General features: G+C 44.6%; 1 protein-coding gene across 1 annotated transcript; it reads left to right on the top strand.

Annotated features, from left to right (window-relative positions):
• The first annotated feature begins 699 nt into the window (after positions 1–699).
• Positions 700–16,052, top strand: LOC137528202 (olfactomedin-4-like). Its single transcript, XM_068249463.1, has 5 exons — positions 700–782; positions 6,455–6,601; positions 8,956–9,168; positions 10,413–10,563; positions 13,019–16,052. The coding sequence occupies exons 1-5, from the start codon at positions 726–728 to the stop codon at positions 13,855–13,857; spliced, it is 1,407 nt and encodes a 468-aa protein (XP_068105564.1). The 5' UTR covers positions 700–725; the 3' UTR covers positions 13,858–16,052.
• Positions 16,053–16,466: the final 414 nt, after the last annotated feature.

Raw genomic sequence — 16,466 nt, forward strand, 5'->3', positions numbered from 1 at the left:
TGGGGGGGTGTTGACGCCCACACAGTGCTGCACCCGTGGACATATGTCCCCCCCCCCCCCCATAGCTACACCTGTGTTGCAAACACGCTGCCTGCAGCATTTTTTTTAGCAATGGTGCTTGAAAGACTGATGCAAAATCGCACATTCCTCCACAATCGCTTGATAAATTGTGATCAAATCACAAACGAATAGCAGTAGTATTTCATTTTTTCCCTACTTATTGTTGTAGTTTAGTTTTATGATTTTTCTTTTTTACTAGATATCGCTCAGGATAGTGAGCCTGTGCCCTTGTCAAGTTCTTTTATTTCCTGAGTCCATTTAATAGCTGTAAAGGCATCTTTTATGTAAGTTGTATCCCCCCATTTACATTATTGTCTTTCCCTCTAGTATTGCTGTTCCCTCTCAGTCTGAATTCCAGTAAAAGCCGGTGCAGATTCCCAGACAGAGTGTTTGCATTCGCCCAGTTACTGCACAGAGATTACATATATAGATTTAAAAGGACATTATTACTACTACAACTATGTCAACAGCATGATTTCTCAAGACTTGGGCACAAATAAGGTGTGTGTGTTTTAACAGAGAAGGGGGGGGGGGGGGTGTATTCTTCTGAGGGGGAATTTGGAAATTCCCAGAGGTCACTCCTCCCTGAACTGTCCTCATAAATATAGCTGGCAGTGTCCCAGCACAGGACAGGAGGGACAGGAGTCAGGTCGAGAAAGGACAAGATGCTGTCACTGCTTATCCTTGCTGCAGGCTTGCTGCAGAGCCATGCTGCCTCCCTGGTAAGTACTCAGTACTAATTCCCTTACTTCAGAGCCTCCTCCTTTAGAGGGATAGTCACTCTATTGAAACTCAGTCCCTCTGTCCCTCATTCTTCCCCATGTGTCCCTCTTTAAGGACTGATGTAAATATCTATGTAAATATATGTATTTTTCTATAGAAAAATGTATTTAAAGGAAGCCTAAACCGACAGGGGAAAAAATAATTTCACTTACCTGGTGCTTCCTCCAGCCCCCTGCAGCCACCCTGTGCCAACGTCAGTCCTCAATGATCCTCTGTTCCCCTGCCGCAGGTTAGTTCTGTTTTGCCGACTCAGAGTCGGTGGGCCACTGCGCATGCATAGCCCATGCCACACGTATCCTTCTTCGCGTTCCCCTTCTATTGCCGTGGGGAACACAAAGAAGGATACACGTGGCCAGGGCCAGGCGCAGTGGCCCACCAACTGCGAGTCGGCAAAAACTGAAACACAACCACGAAAAAAGTCCTTTATTTTCTTAACCACTTCAGGATTCTGCGTACGCAGAAGTACGCCCCTGAATCCTGAAGCGGTTTCCATGGAAGCGGCCGCTCGTATGAGTGTCTCCGTGGGTCTCCGAGGGTGTCTCCGTGAACACCCTGCGAGCCTCCGATCGCGGCTCACAGGGTAAATGTAAACACGCGGGAACATCTTCCCCGCTGTTTACATACATACGGTGCTGCTGCACAGCAGCGCCGTAAAGGAGATCGGCGATCCCCGGCCTCTGATTGGCCGGGGATCGCCAGCATCTGATAGGCTGAAGCCTATCTGATGCAACGTAGGGCGGATTTCCATCCTGCGCAGCCCATTATGAAGAGGGGAGGGAGGGAAGGAGGCAGAGGGAGGAATAGCGCTGCGGAGGGGGGCTTTGAGGAGCCCCCCCCCCGCTAGGCACAGCAGCGCGGCGGCGATCAGACCCCCCCAGCAGGACATTCCCCTAGTGGGGAAAAAAAGGGGGGGGAAGTCTGATCGCCCTGCCTGATATCTGATCTGTGCTGCGGGGGCTCTTCAGTCGTTAATTAACCATAAATACATACCTGTACCTATAAAAAAAATTCCCAGGCCAGTATCCTCGGAAATGTCCCACACCAATATCCTCTCATCTTGCAAGCTTGATTGTAGCAAAAGATCAAAAACGTGCACCTGAAGCTACACACCGCCACTCCCCACCGCACAGCACAGCTCTAGCTATACTCTGTACAGCTACAGCCGCGAAAGCATCTCTGAATTTTGGCTCCAGACCAATAGGGATCCTCCTGACCCCTATACTAATTTCTCCTGGGAGGGGGCAGGCATCTGGTGGTCCCCTTCTTGGGGGACTCCCAAATCCCACCTTGAACCCCCAGCCCAGTCGTCCATGGGTTGGACAATGGCTTCGTGTGGGGGGGGGGGGGGGGGGAGCCATTCTGGCTATTGCAACCTGCATGGGGGACAAGGGGTTAAAAAGGCTTGGGAGGGGGGACCCCACAATCATTTTTTTTACATTTCACACTCCCTGAACATAAAAAAAAAGTTTAAAGAAATAGATAAAGTTGTCATAGCCATATTGTGGCTGTATAGCGATCCCTGGCCAAAGCGTTGCGGACCCCCTGGAAACCCCCGCCATCCCCGAAATTCATTGCTATTTCTTTTGATATATGTAACTTTACATATTTTGCCCCCCTACACATACCCTCTCCACATACACATTGGCAGATAGATGGTTCAATAATTTCCGACAGGTCCGATCTGATTTTCAATCGTTTTTCTGATAGATTTGTATAGAAGTGATCAGAAAATCAATCACAAAACTGATTGAAATCAGATCGGACCTGCCATAAACTATTCATCTAGCCATCTATCCGGCCGAAAAAACGAATTGTGTATTCCCAGCATAAGGGTTAGTAAGGGTCTAATTATCAAAAAAAAAGTCATTCTTCCCCCGCCCCCCCAACCCCCCCCCCCCCCCCCCCCGGCGCGTATCCCCGCTGTCACCGATGTCTTCTTCTCCGCTGGGTTCCGCGTTCCGGTCTAGCTAGCTTCAATTCTTTCTGTCCGGGGAAGTTTAAACAGTAGAGGGCGCTCTGCTGTTTAAACTTCCTGCCGGGACAGGAAGTGAAGCCAGCCGGACCGGAATGCGGAACCCAGCAGAGAAGAAGACATAGGTGACAGCGGGGATACGCGCCGGCCGGAGCAGGTAATGTATTGCCCTGTATTGCGTAGGTCGTCGGGCATTCGAACGCCGCTATTGACGCCCTCCCAAACCCACCGGCGATCGAGAAAAATCTTCCGCACGGACGTCTCGACGGGAATCAATGGGAACGATTGATTTCGGACAGAAATCGATCGTTCTGTCAGCGCTTGTGCAACAATTTCACAGCAGATTCGATCACAGTGATCGAATCTGCTGTATATCGGCGGCGAAATTCGGTGTGTGGGCCCCTTAACCTCCTGGGCGATAATCCCGAGCTGAGCTCGGGGTATGTCGCGCAGGAGGATTTCTCAGGCCCTTTGCTAGCTGCGTGTAACTTCCGATCGCCGCCGCTCGCCACCGATCCGGCCGCTACCCGCCGTGCCGCGCAGCCCCCCCCCCAGACCCCTTGCACAGCCTGGCCAATCAGTGCCAGGCAGCGCTGAGGGGTGGATCGGGACTCCCTCTGATGTCACGACGTCCATGACGTCGGTGATGTCATCCCGCCCCGTCGCCATGGCGACTGGGGAAGCCCAGCAGGAAATCCCGTTCTGAACGGGATTTCCTGCTTACTCTGATCGCCGAAGGCGATCGGAGTGGGTGGGGGAATGCCGCTGCGCAGCGGCTATCATGTAGCGAGCCCAGGGTTCGCTACATGATTTAAAAAATAAAAAATTTTGAAAAAAAGTGCTGCGCTCCCTCCTGGGCGATGTAATTGTATCGCCCAGAGGGTTAATGTAATCTAATTCAGACTCTCTGGTGCCTATACTATACAGACATATGACTTTCTGGGCATGTCATCTCCTCATTTAAAATGGCAAGCCCACGAGATTAGCCTGGAGAACTATTCAACTTCAAGAATACAAAAGATAACATCTAACCACAAATACCTTTCCTATGATCAGAGCGTAACTACAAATCATGCATTGCCCAGCCCGCCCCGCAAAACTTTGATGAAGCCCTGCAATATTCACAACTCTTCTTTTGCCTGTTCTTGGCGACCCTCACAGCCTGGGAGCCCAACAAGGGTCATAAAGCAGATCGTCACACCCATAAGTGTAGCCACAAGTGTAGTAGTTGGAGCCCCCTACACACTTCTCAGCCCCCTGCAGTCACAGGAGCTGCTCCCCCCCCCCCCCCCAGGTACACCCCTGCCTTTGATTTTTATGCAATTTGGATCATTATAGAATTAGGCCCCGTTCACACTTGCGGTTTTTTAAAAACCGGAACAGATGTCCGGACCGCACCGGATCCGGACCGGACCTGATCCGTACGGTTCCTATCCGGATCCGTTCCGGATCCGGTCCGTTTGCATCCGTTTTCCGTGCGGTATGAACATGGTTGCAGTCCGGATCCGTTTGAGATAACAAGCTGTATAATAATACCTGGGGTCTGGGAGGTCGGCAGAAGCTCTGGGGTCGTTGTAGGGCCTCACCTCCTCGTTATCAGACGTATCGGACATGTTGCTGCCGGGGAGCTCCAGCGTGAGGTCGCTGCTGCTCCACTCTGTGGGCGCTGGGCCCATGTGTCCCCGTCCAGGATGGCCGCTGTAGCATGGAGGAAGCATGGGAGGTGGGGTGGAGCGTCCGTTTTTTACGGCCAGTGTGTTGTGCGCTCTCCGGTTCTCATTGGTTTGTATTGGCCGGATACAACAGTCCGGCTCCGCTCCGGATACGTCTGCCGGAGGAGCCGGACCAAAAAATAGCGCATGTTGGATCTTACGCCGGAGTACGGATCCGGTCTGGCTCCGGTCCGGACGGAACGGACGCATGTGAGCGGACGCATAGACTTTCATTGCTGTGCCGTGCATCCGTTCCGTCCGTTCCGCATGCGGTCCGGCTCCGGCACGGCGATTCCGGACGGCGACTGCCAATGTGAACCGGGCCTTATATAGCACTGACATCTTCCACAGCACTTTGGTCCTATGGCTCTATTTCCACTCGAATATTACATTTTGCGTATGTTGTTACAGTTTTTTGTGTTTGTATGCAATTTTTAATGTGAATTTTTGTTTGTGTCTAGCAATCATTAAGTGGGAAACGGATGCGTGGTGCAGAAATGCAGCATGCAATCCATAGTGTTTCTGCATCTCGCTGCATGCAAAAATTTGCATTCAATGGAAATGACTCCGTTGATATGGATTGGTTTCATTTTTAATGCAAAAAAAAATTGCATTGCAATTAGCAAATTCGTACTTAGTGGAAATGGGCCCTAATTCCACTGAGCACGAATGTCATATATACCTTGTAGTGGAAAGCCTGTATAGTCCAGAGGTTTCTTCTACCTTTGTACACTGCACCATTGTGATTTTCATACATCTGGCCTGCAGGTGGCACTGTTATGCTTGTTTAATGCAATAGATTATCAATACTCTAGTGGGCCATTGCTTTCTTTTCCACCCTGGCTAGAAACCCAGAGAGAAGAAAATGTTTATGTAGAGAGTTGAGGAATCCTCTAAATAAAACTAGTTACAGTTATCATGCCTCCGTGACTACTGAAGACAACAACTATTCTAGCGCCAGGTCCCTCAGTGTCTTTAGGGAGCGTGGCTGTACTGTGCCACCATGCCATGCATGAGTGCAGCTGCACAGGCCCAGTAGAATGAAGGTACTCGTGCATTGAGGCACAATGCTGCACATAAGCAACTTCATTCTACTGGGCCTGCATGAACCGTACTCATGCAGGTGCAGCACAGACATGCTCGTCCATGGCTGCAGTCACATACTGGAGACCTGTACGAGCACTGCACTGTTTCTTTTCCAGGTCCCTCAAAACATATTCAACCTTGCATACAAACACAACTGAATCCTCTGGGCTACACAGATGCTTCCCACTAACCAGGAGCGTTGCTAGCCCCAAAGATTAGTGGCACATGCCACGGATTTATTCTGGGGTTCCCCAGATGTCCCCCAGGCAGAGGCAGAGCTATGGAGCTGTGTGGAGCATCTATGAGGGCATGCTGGGAGCTGTGGTGCCTCAATGGTGAGCGCACGCTGGGAGCTGTGATGCATCAATGAGGGTATGCTGGGTGCTGTGGTGACTCTATGTGGACATATTAGGTGCTGTGGTGTCATGCTGGGTGTTCTTGTGATGCCTTTATGGGGTTATGTAGGGAGCTGTGGTTATTCTATGGGTGCAAGCTGTTTTAGTGGAACTGCCTATTTGTGTAATATGCTGCATGTATGTATTTATTTTATGAATGGAGAGGTGGCTTCCGCCAACATTTTGCTTGGAGGGACTACTTAGACTGCTGTTAAGTTCATGTAATTTTGGCTCCACCCATGACCACACCCACATTCTGGTGCATGGCTCCACCCATTGGGCTGGTGTGCCCAAAAGTGCCCCGGATCTATTAAGATCCTAGCAACGCCCCTGCCACTAACAAGGTAAGTGTCTATCTTTTTTATTTTCATCACTTGAAGTAATTAATGACTGAACACTTCCTGTTTACCATTTATGTATCTCATTTTAATCATCTTCTTACACAGATCAATGTCACAGGGGAAATTAATGAATCTGGAACCTGCCAGTGTTCTGTCATCCTTCCTGATAACACCTTCCCTGCAGATCGCCTGGAAGTCCTGGAGATTTCCAACCGAGATATGAGCATCAGTGTCCAGGCAGAGATCACTAAGGTACTGTTTGTATTCCCAGATAATGCAGAAGTAGTAGAGAGTCAGGAACAAGCTGGCACTGTAAATGCTGCTGCCGCTAATAATCCAGCTCTGAATCAAAAATTGTCGCCAGTCTTTTGGCTGCAGACCCGAGGAACAGTGTTTGTCTTCAAATTTCTTTTTTATGAAACTCAAGATATTACCATTATGCACGCCCAGTGGCGTAGCTAAGGATCAGTGGGCCCCGATGCAAGTTTTACAATGGGCCCCCCCAAGCACTCTATACGTGATAATTGATACGGCGCACCAAAACCTGCCAAGGGCAACTACAGTGTCAGAGGTGCAAGAAAAGGATAGGAAACAGTTTGATAAGGATAACCACTATTCAAAGTATCTATAGAAGTGATTATTATGAGCACAGGACTAATAGAGAGCTAATACTGTAGTTGAGGGAGGGCCCTTTGGGGCCCCTCTGGCCCAAGGGCCCCGATGCGGTCGCTACCTCTGCAACCCCTATTGCTACGCCCCTGCGCACGCCTTAAAATGACTGTGAACTGCAATGGAGACCAGACGTAGACTTTATTACAAAGTCTGCATGCCGTAAGTAATATAACGTTTTCAGTTACAACACAGTACTGTGAACAGGCCCGTAGAATTGCATGGGCATTGAGTTGACATGCAGAACTATTCTGCAACGCAACTGAGCACTGTGAACCAGCCCTTAAAGAGGAACTGTTGTGAAAATCTTAAAATTTAAAACACATACAAATAAGAAGTACATTTCTTCCAGAGTAAAATGAGCCATAAATTACTTTTCTCCTATGTTGCTGTCACTTACAGTAGGTAGTTGAAATCTGACATTACCAATAGGTTTTGGGTTAATCCACCTCTTCATGGGGGACTCTCAGCATGGCCTTTATTCTTTATAAAGACATTCCCTGAAAAAGCTTTATACAGTGATGCTCGCAAGCCTCCCTGCTCACCGTACACTTCTTTGGCAGTTGGTAGGAGCAACTGCCATTCACTAAGTGCTTTTAAAAATAAGGAAAACCCGGAGAACCCCCCCATGAGAAGATGGGCTAGTCCAAAATCAGTTGGTAATTTCTACTATTTACTGTAAGTGACAGCAACATAGGAGATAAGTAACTTATGCCTCATTTTACTCTGGAAGAGACGTACTTCTTATTTGTATATGTTTACATGTATTTTACATTTTAAGATTTTCGCAACAGAGGTCCTTTAACCCTTTCCACTCGTATGTCCCGCATAGAGTGACATACGGGAAAACCCGATGTGCTCGTATGTCCCTGCAACGGCGGTTTGCAGCGCATCAGGACCGCCGCAAACCACTGATCACCGTGCGCCGGTTTGTGGGCATGTAATAGTACATGCCCACACACATTGTGCCCCCTAGCCCCGTACCGGATGTCTGCGACCTGGATCCGCAGGAAGTGGCCTTTACATTTAAATGTCACTTTTTTCTGTTTTTTTTTTTTTTCATAAAAAGTAGTTGCTTGCAAAGTTGCAAGGAGAATCCTATGGAAGAGACTGGGGAGGGTGTAAATAGTAGCCAGTATTTTATTGCTAATCTGCCCAATCGATATACCAAAGATTGCATTGTGTGTAGGGACAGTAAGACCCTGGGTGGCGGGCATAAAACCACCTATTATTGCGAAACTTGCTCACGCAGGCCCGGATTACACCCAGGAAACTGTTTTTCAATTCACCATACCTTGGCTTTCTCCTCTGCTACCAGCCAGTAGAAGATGCCAAACTGTCCAAATAAGCTATCAAATTAAAAGTTATAATGTGTTCTTTAAAATAAGATATGCCATGTTACGGTGTTACGTTCCATGTTAAAATGAGAGAGAGAGAGTAAGAGGGAGAGCGCATTTCAAACTCCGAGCAGAAACGACTTCCTTTAGGAAAGAACTCCGAGTGGAAAGGGTTAAAGTTCTTATACTGGTATGCTGGTTCTTATAACCGCCACATCAGTATTGGGAGTTGTTATAAAATTGTAAGAATGGGGGTAACTTGCATTGTTTATAAAGGAATGAAGTTGGCAGCCTCCATATTTCTCTCATTTCAAGTTCTCTTTAAAAGTTACACACATCTTATTAAAACCTGACAGACCCATGGCAGTTTAAAATTAAAAACTGTTGTCAATGCAGTTTTCTGTATATTTGATGGAAACTTATAATACATTTTTTTTTTTTAAATTAAAACCTGTTATGAGAAACAGTTTTTTGTTTCGGTAGTTGATATCCACATCTATTTAGTGAAAGATTATATTTTAAATAACAATCATTTTTTTTGTAGGTCTGGCTATACTGTTATTGGAAAGTATCATATAATACTTTTAATTTCTCCTCCAGATGCAAAGTTATCAAGCCACACTGACTGAGTATGTCCAGAAAATGAGGAACCTGACGCGGCGGGTGGAAGTGATGGAGATGGGTGGCATCTCTTTTACGGAGCTGGACTTTGAGCTGCTTAAAATGGAAATCAGACAAATGGAGTCCTTGGTGGTTAAGCTCAAAGAATCCATCAATGGCTCCAGCACGTTGGTGGAATCCATTTTTGTGGAGGTAAGCTTACTGGTTGTGCAGTATATATTGGAGTTTACATATGTAGACATTCTATCATGCATGATTCACACTTGTATACATTCCATCATGCCTGGTATATTCAATAACATCCTTCTTAGTATCCCTTTCAAGAGTTTGTATCTAACCTGGTGACCGCACAGGGATTTCAATGCAAAAGTAACCCCTAGTAACCAGGTAAGTTGTCTGATTTGACTAAATTCCACAACCACTACTTGTGCTTGTGCCAAGTACTAACTCGGGCCAACCAATCTGCTTGAAGTCTGCTGTGCAGCCTTGATATCCCCATTAGACCCGGTTCCTCCCCATTAGCCTTTTTTCCACATCGGAGAGCAGCGGATAAATGGACATGTCAGTAGATAGATATTAAAGTGGATCCGAGATGAACATTTACTCATTGCATAATTGTGTTCCTTTCCTATTGTTTATAGGGCATTCCTCAAGCCAAATACTTTTTTGTTTTTGTTTTAATACTCTAATTTCCTATAAACTAAACAAGCCACACCCACAGGTTTTCAGAGAGCCAAGGCACTTTCAGACAGTAGCAAGGGCTCATGGGAGCTCAGTCTGGGCAGGAGGAGGGGGAGGTATTACTAGCTAGAGATTTCAGAGGCAGAGGGAAGGAGGGAGGAGGAGGGGGGATTAGGTTTTTTTGCTCAAGATACAGATAAGTCTGCCTCTGTGTAATGTTTACAAACAACATGGCTGCTGTCATTGTATCACAGGAAGAAATAATCATATTCTATTAAAGCTGTTTGCAGCTAGATTTGCTGTGTAAACTATCTAAACTTTAGATAAGATATATAGACAAGTTACTTGTTATAGTTCGTTTTACATCTCGAAATCGCTTTAAGTATGGGATCTGTTCATGTCTGTTGTCAAGGGATCTGCTGTCACTATTCCGTTGCAGCGAGTGGATATACAACATAATTTGAGAGACCTGATGAAAATCAGACATGTTATAAATAGCAATGCTAAACATGACCTGTCCAAGTCAAGGGACACAATGTAGACTCTCTGACTTGGGGTTTATGTGGTGGACATGGCAGGAATCCAATCAAGTGCGATTTGAGTGTGATCCAGCACCAAAACTGTAGGTAGAGAAATAATTAGACTGATTTTTGGCCTGCTAGAAACATGTTCTCTCTCTGCATTCTCTTGCATCTCTTCCTTCTCACTCATGTTTTCTTTCTCTTACATTTTCTTTTTCTGTCTACTTATTCCAGATCCACAATATCTCTGTCATGGTGAACAAACTGGAGTCATATGACAAAAACAACGTCTTGGCTGTAAGACGAGAAATTGTCGCTTTGCGGAAGAAACTGGAGGAGTGCGAGAAGAACCAGGGTGGTCCAGCCCCACCTCCCATCAATATTGGTAAGACTTTTTCAGAGCATTCAATAGCTACCACCCAGCAGCCAATCACAATTACAATCTTATTTTTGACTTAATGGACAACTATAGTGAAAAAAGTAAGCAGTTAAAATCTGACAGAACTGAAAGGTTTGGACTAGCCCAACTCCTCATGAGGGATTCCAGGGTTTCCTTTGTTAACCTCCTTGCCGGTCTAAACAATCCGGCAAGGAGGCAGCGGCGCACTTTTTTTATTTATTTTTTTTTAAAATCATGTAGCGAGCCCAGGGCTCGCTACATGATAGCCACTGAGCGGCGGCATCCCCCCACCCGAGTATGCAGGAAATCCCGTTGAGAACGGGATTTCCTGCAGGGCTTCCCCGGTCGCCATGGCGACCGGCCGGGATGACGTCACCGACGTCATGGACGTCGTGACGTCAGAGGGAATCCCGATCCGCCCCTTAGCGCTGCCTGGCACTGATTGGCCAAGCTGTGCAGGGGTCTGGGGCGGGGGGGGGGGGGGGGGCGGCTCGGCGGCGAGCGGCGGCAATCGCGTACTACACGCAGCTAGCAAAGTGCTAGCTGCGTGTAAGAAAAAAAATTATGCAAATCGGCCCAGCGGGGCCTGAGAAATCCTCCTGCGCAGGTTACCCCGAACTGGTTACCCCGAACAGGTTACCCCCGAACTAAACCACAGTTGCTAAGTCTAACTGACAAATTGTAAGATACCGGGTATCCTCCTTACTCTCTATTTTAGCAGTTAGACTTAGCAACTGGCGTTCAGGTTATGCTTTTGAAAACAAAAAAAAAACAGAATACCCCATGAGGAGATGGACTAGTCCAAAACCTGTCGGTTCATGTCAGATTTTAACTGCTTACTTTTTTTTGCTGTAGTGGTCCTTTAAAACAAAATCATTTAGTGCAGAAAACAAAACTGATTGGTCAGTCATTTACAGAAATATAATAACAGGTTATCTCAGTAGTAACTATCCATTCAGCATTAAACTATTCATTTCTGTGCAGGTTGTGCTCTATTGTAAACTTGGACTTGTGTGTATTTGGTCTGCTACTTTATTTGAAAACGTTTCTTTTTGCAGCAAGATTTACTTTATGTACCGTAATGGTACAATGTGCAAAACTGAAAGGACAACAGTATTATATACAGCTTCCAACGAAGTGCCTTATGTTAAATTATTGAAACAAAACAATGTCATTCTAGAATCTAGATCATGGTCTCCTCTCTCTTTCCCCCAGTGTAGTGCTAAAGCTGACCACACCCCATGCAATCTTGCTCAAAGTATACCGAAACTGTTTCCTCTTATAGCACATGATTATAATTAATGCACCAATAATAATCACACTCATACTGTGAGGCTGTACAAAGTAAGAAACAAACATGGGGTTCATAATAATACAGACATTGGTATACACAAAAAGAAGACATTAGTATATCATACAGAATTGGTAGACATACAGTAGTAATTACAGTGACAAATGTAATATGATCAACAAATATATAGCACACAGATGAAGTAGATATTGAAAAAAGATTGTACGATCAAGGTTGTATGGTGAGCTTAATTTCACATAATAGTAATTTTACAGCGAAATTCACAGTTACAATGTAATTGTAATGTGAAATTTCCGTATTGACACGTAATTTTGCTAGGCTATAACTTTCTCATGCCTATAGACATCAATGCATTTGTGAACAAAATATGTTTTGTTATGCCCATAGACTTTAATGCTTTTATGTGAAAATGTGTTTTTTAATTCCCACACAAAATTTAGGCTACCTTATAAAATTATGCGAAATTAAGATGACCCTCAAAAACGTAATTATAATCAGAATCGTAGTTATAAAATGTATAGAATTCACAGAAGCAAATGTATTCATTATGATCAACATTAGTTGTATAGAGTGTATCCTGCTTAAGGGTTACCTGAACTAAAATGTGACATGAGAAGATAAAAGTAGTGCCAATCTTATTTAGAATTTTCCTAAGTGCCTTGTTTTTTCTTTGTAAAAGTGATTAAACACCTGCTTTACCTGTCCAATCATACCCAAAGCTCTTCTGAAAACTGACACAGGGCATAAATCCACTGTGTGGCTATGGAAATAAGCAGGACAGTAATGAAAAGTTCAAAAGGCCATTATTTCTTTGTGTGGGAGCTGCTGTGCCAGTTTGAAGTTATACTTTACTAGTAGACCTAAGCTCGTTACATCAACGGGCTCTAGACCTCCCATGTTACTGTTGCTACTTCTAACTGCAAATTTGGGGTTTATTATAAATGGGGAAATTGGGAATAGTCTCCCATAGTATAAGTAAATCTTCTAGAAAATATAAAAGAAATAGCATTGCCATTATCATGGTTTAGTATATTTTATATATATATATATATATTATTTTTTATTTGAAAAAAATTCAATTTTGCCAAACAGGCTATGTAGTAAAATATTTTCTTTTTAAATCCACAGGTACCTGCAATCATGGTAATCTTAAAAACATCAGCAAGCCTTTTGTGGTGCAGTTGAATTGGCAGGGGTTCAACTACAAGTTTGGAGGTTGGGGCAAAGACACATTTGTAGGTGCAGGTCAGGTTGTACATTGGGTGGCCCCTCTAATGACAGATTCCCGTATAATGAACATCATAAGAGTCTACCCAACCTATGATGATCTCTTACTCTTCAAGAAACCCACCGATAAGGTCCTCACAAGAAATCTGGCTTATAACAACATTGACTACTCCACCTGTGGTCAAGGAGGTGGTATGATCATGTATAACAACTCCATGTACTACAATTGCTACAACACAAGGGACCTTTGCAAATACAACGTAGACAATGGTGCAGTGGAGAGGAAGACACTTACTGATGCCACCTTCAACAACCGTTTCTCCTATGCCTCATCTCTCTGGCAAGACATTGACCTTGCCGGTGATGAAAGCGGTCTTTGGGTCATCTACTCCACAGAGGAGAATTCTGGAAATATTGTCATAAGCAAACTTAACTCAACCAGCATGGCTGTTGAGCAGACCTGGAAAACTTCCCAGTACAAACCTGCTACCACCAATGCTTTCATGATCTGTGGAGTCCTGTACGCCACTAGAACCCTCAGCACCCGGAAAGAAGAAATATTCTATATGTATGATACAAAGTCAGGCAAGGAGGAGCAAATGAGCATCATATTTGACAAAATGATGGAGAACATACAGGGGCTGAACTACAACCCCAATGACCACAAGCTCTACATGTACAACGATGGCTATGAGGTTACCTATGATCTCGCCTTTAAGCCAAAAGAAACTCTTGCTTAAAATTACTGCCAATTCTTCCCAAAATAAAGAATCATGTTTTGAATTACATAGCTAAAGTAAGCCACATTTCAATTGACACATTTGCCCTTTTCAATTAACTTTTTCCTGAGTTTTTATCCAGGAGATATTTTTACACCTTATCAATACAATTCCTTGACAGCCCTCAGAAAGTTAGAAAATGCTCAATATAAGTTTTACATAACCTGCTTTTTTGGTACTTTTTCAATTGTTAAATATTGAAAAAGTATTTTTTTAGTGAAGATCAAAAATTATCTCTTGAGAGAAAACTCATAAGAAAAGTTATTTGAATAAAAGGCACTGAGTGATGAAGATGTGGCATCACTGATCTGAGAGGCTTTCTCAATTCGCAATTCATTTTACAAGTAACATGGATAAGTGGTGAACTGGGGAAGTCACTCAAATGGGTGATGAAACACCTTCTAGATAACACAAGAACTGCAGATGAACATGACTTTCTTTCTGTATATATTTTAAGACTTTTTTTTTTAAGGCTAAATGAGATTTTTTTTTAGATATGCTCTATGTTCTGCTCCACTGTTGACCTCCTGGAAGAAATAAACGTATATTACTGCGGATAAGCCAACCTTTTGTTCCTGAACATTAGGTGAAAAGTTTGGGGTTGGCTCAGCCGTGCACAAAGCTAGGTATTCGGCTTATGTGTGGGGTTGGAAGCATGCTTGTATCCATCCTCATGTCTTTCCTACAGCTCCGAGCTTTGGGTCTACGCTATAGTTGTGTGACAGTGAGCCTTGGAGCTCTCACTGGGACATGCAAGGATTAGCCATGCCCAAGCAAAATTTTCAAGTTCGGTCTCACGTTGAATCAGTCCCAACCTCATTTAGCGCGCTTCTCGTTATATAGGCAGCCAAGTTCACCAGGTAAAAAAAAATAGGAAAAAAATAAAAATGACACTTGTTACTCTGCAATTGCAAAGAGCTCTGTTAGGGTTAGGTTTTGGTAACATTCATGTTGTTGTGCTGAAAACTAGCATTCATATGTTTATATGTTTATGACTTTTAGTCATGTTATTTGTTGCATTATAAACGTGTACATGTAATGGCATGACTAGTCAATATAAATAATTTTGTTCATCCCTAGCAAGGACTGTTGCAGCAGCCGGGAGAAGTAACTATAGGCTTGCCTGCTAAAGCAGCAGCTTAAATTGAGCAGTGCGAGTAAAAAATCCTATGCGCATGTTATGCGCGGTAGTGCTGCGTAGCATGCGCGGCTGACTTACGCCAGCTCCTTTCTAAGAACCGGGCGCTCCTTTTATTCCATGCTGAGCCCCGTTGTGTCCAGTGACTTTATGGGACGTGATCCCTGCACTTTGATTGGCCAATAGGCTGCCTGTAACTTACGCCCGCTCTTTTCTAAGTACTGGGAGCGCCTTTAATCCCACCCTGAGCCCTGCTGTGTCCAGTGACTTTGTAGGACGTGATACCCGCACTTTGATTGGCTCAATAGGCTGCCTGAAACATAACAGGCAGCCTATTGGGCCAATCAAGTCTTACAAAGACATTGGACCCGAAGGGGCTCAGGGTGGGAATAAAGGAGCGGACGGTACTTAGAAAGGAGCTGGCATAAATTAGCAGCGCACGCATAGCCTGCGCACAGGATTTTTAACTCGTGCAGCTCATTTTAAGCTGCTTTGGCAGTGCAGCTCATTTTAAGCTGCTTTGGCAGTGCAGCTTAGTGAATCAAGGCCTATGTCTGCCGGCTCACTTCCAACACGCACTAGGGGCCTAGGAGTACACATTGGGGGCAGGCTTATCTGAGCGTCACACTCTTCTCCTAGTTTTTTAGGGGGGAGGGGGGGAGGTTGGCTTATCTGTGGATGGGCCCATCCTGAGTGTATATGACAATTAGATTCCCTATCCAAATCTAAAACTACATTCTGCAGCTATTATCCCTTGGGTCATTTGAGTGGAAGGCAGTTGCAACCATGATGGTTGAACCATCAACAAGTTATTCCAGAGCTGTTGGACATAGAGATGACCAATGAGATGCAGACAATCTCCTTGTATTACTCCTTGCAAATCATTTTTCCTTTAGTTACGATTCAGAATTTACTTTAAAATGTAAAAGATTCCTTATACGGTAGATTCGCTATAGATTGTCTATATTCTTTTTACAGAAACCAAGCAAGTTTTAGAATTGTAAAAAAATGTGTTTTGTACAGATTAATTTCTTTCTTTGTTAATAAATGTTTTTTTTTTACTACAAATTTGCTTTCTGCTCTGTGTTTTCTATTATAAACTGTTGTGGATGGACCCAAGTATCATGGTATTTTATTATCAGTATTTATACAGCACCGACATGATCTTCCACAGTGCTTTAAAGAGTGTGTAGTCTTGCCACTAACTGTCCCTGGTAGAAACTCATAATCTAATCCCTTCCATAGTCATATGTCTATTGTAGTCTAAGGCCAATTTACTTATCGGTTTTGGGATGTGGGAGGAAATCAGGTGCCCAGGGGAAACCCACACATGCTCAGAGACAACATACAATCTCCTTGCAGATGTTGCCCTGGCTCAGAATTCGAACCAGAGGACTCAAGTGCTGCAAGGCGAGAGCGCTAACCACTACGC

Source organism: Hyperolius riggenbachi, chromosome 8, assembly GCF_040937935.1.
Source record: "Hyperolius riggenbachi isolate aHypRig1 chromosome 8, aHypRig1.pri, whole genome shotgun sequence".
Lineage (NCBI taxonomy): Eukaryota > Metazoa > Chordata > Amphibia > Anura > Hyperoliidae > Hyperolius > Hyperolius riggenbachi.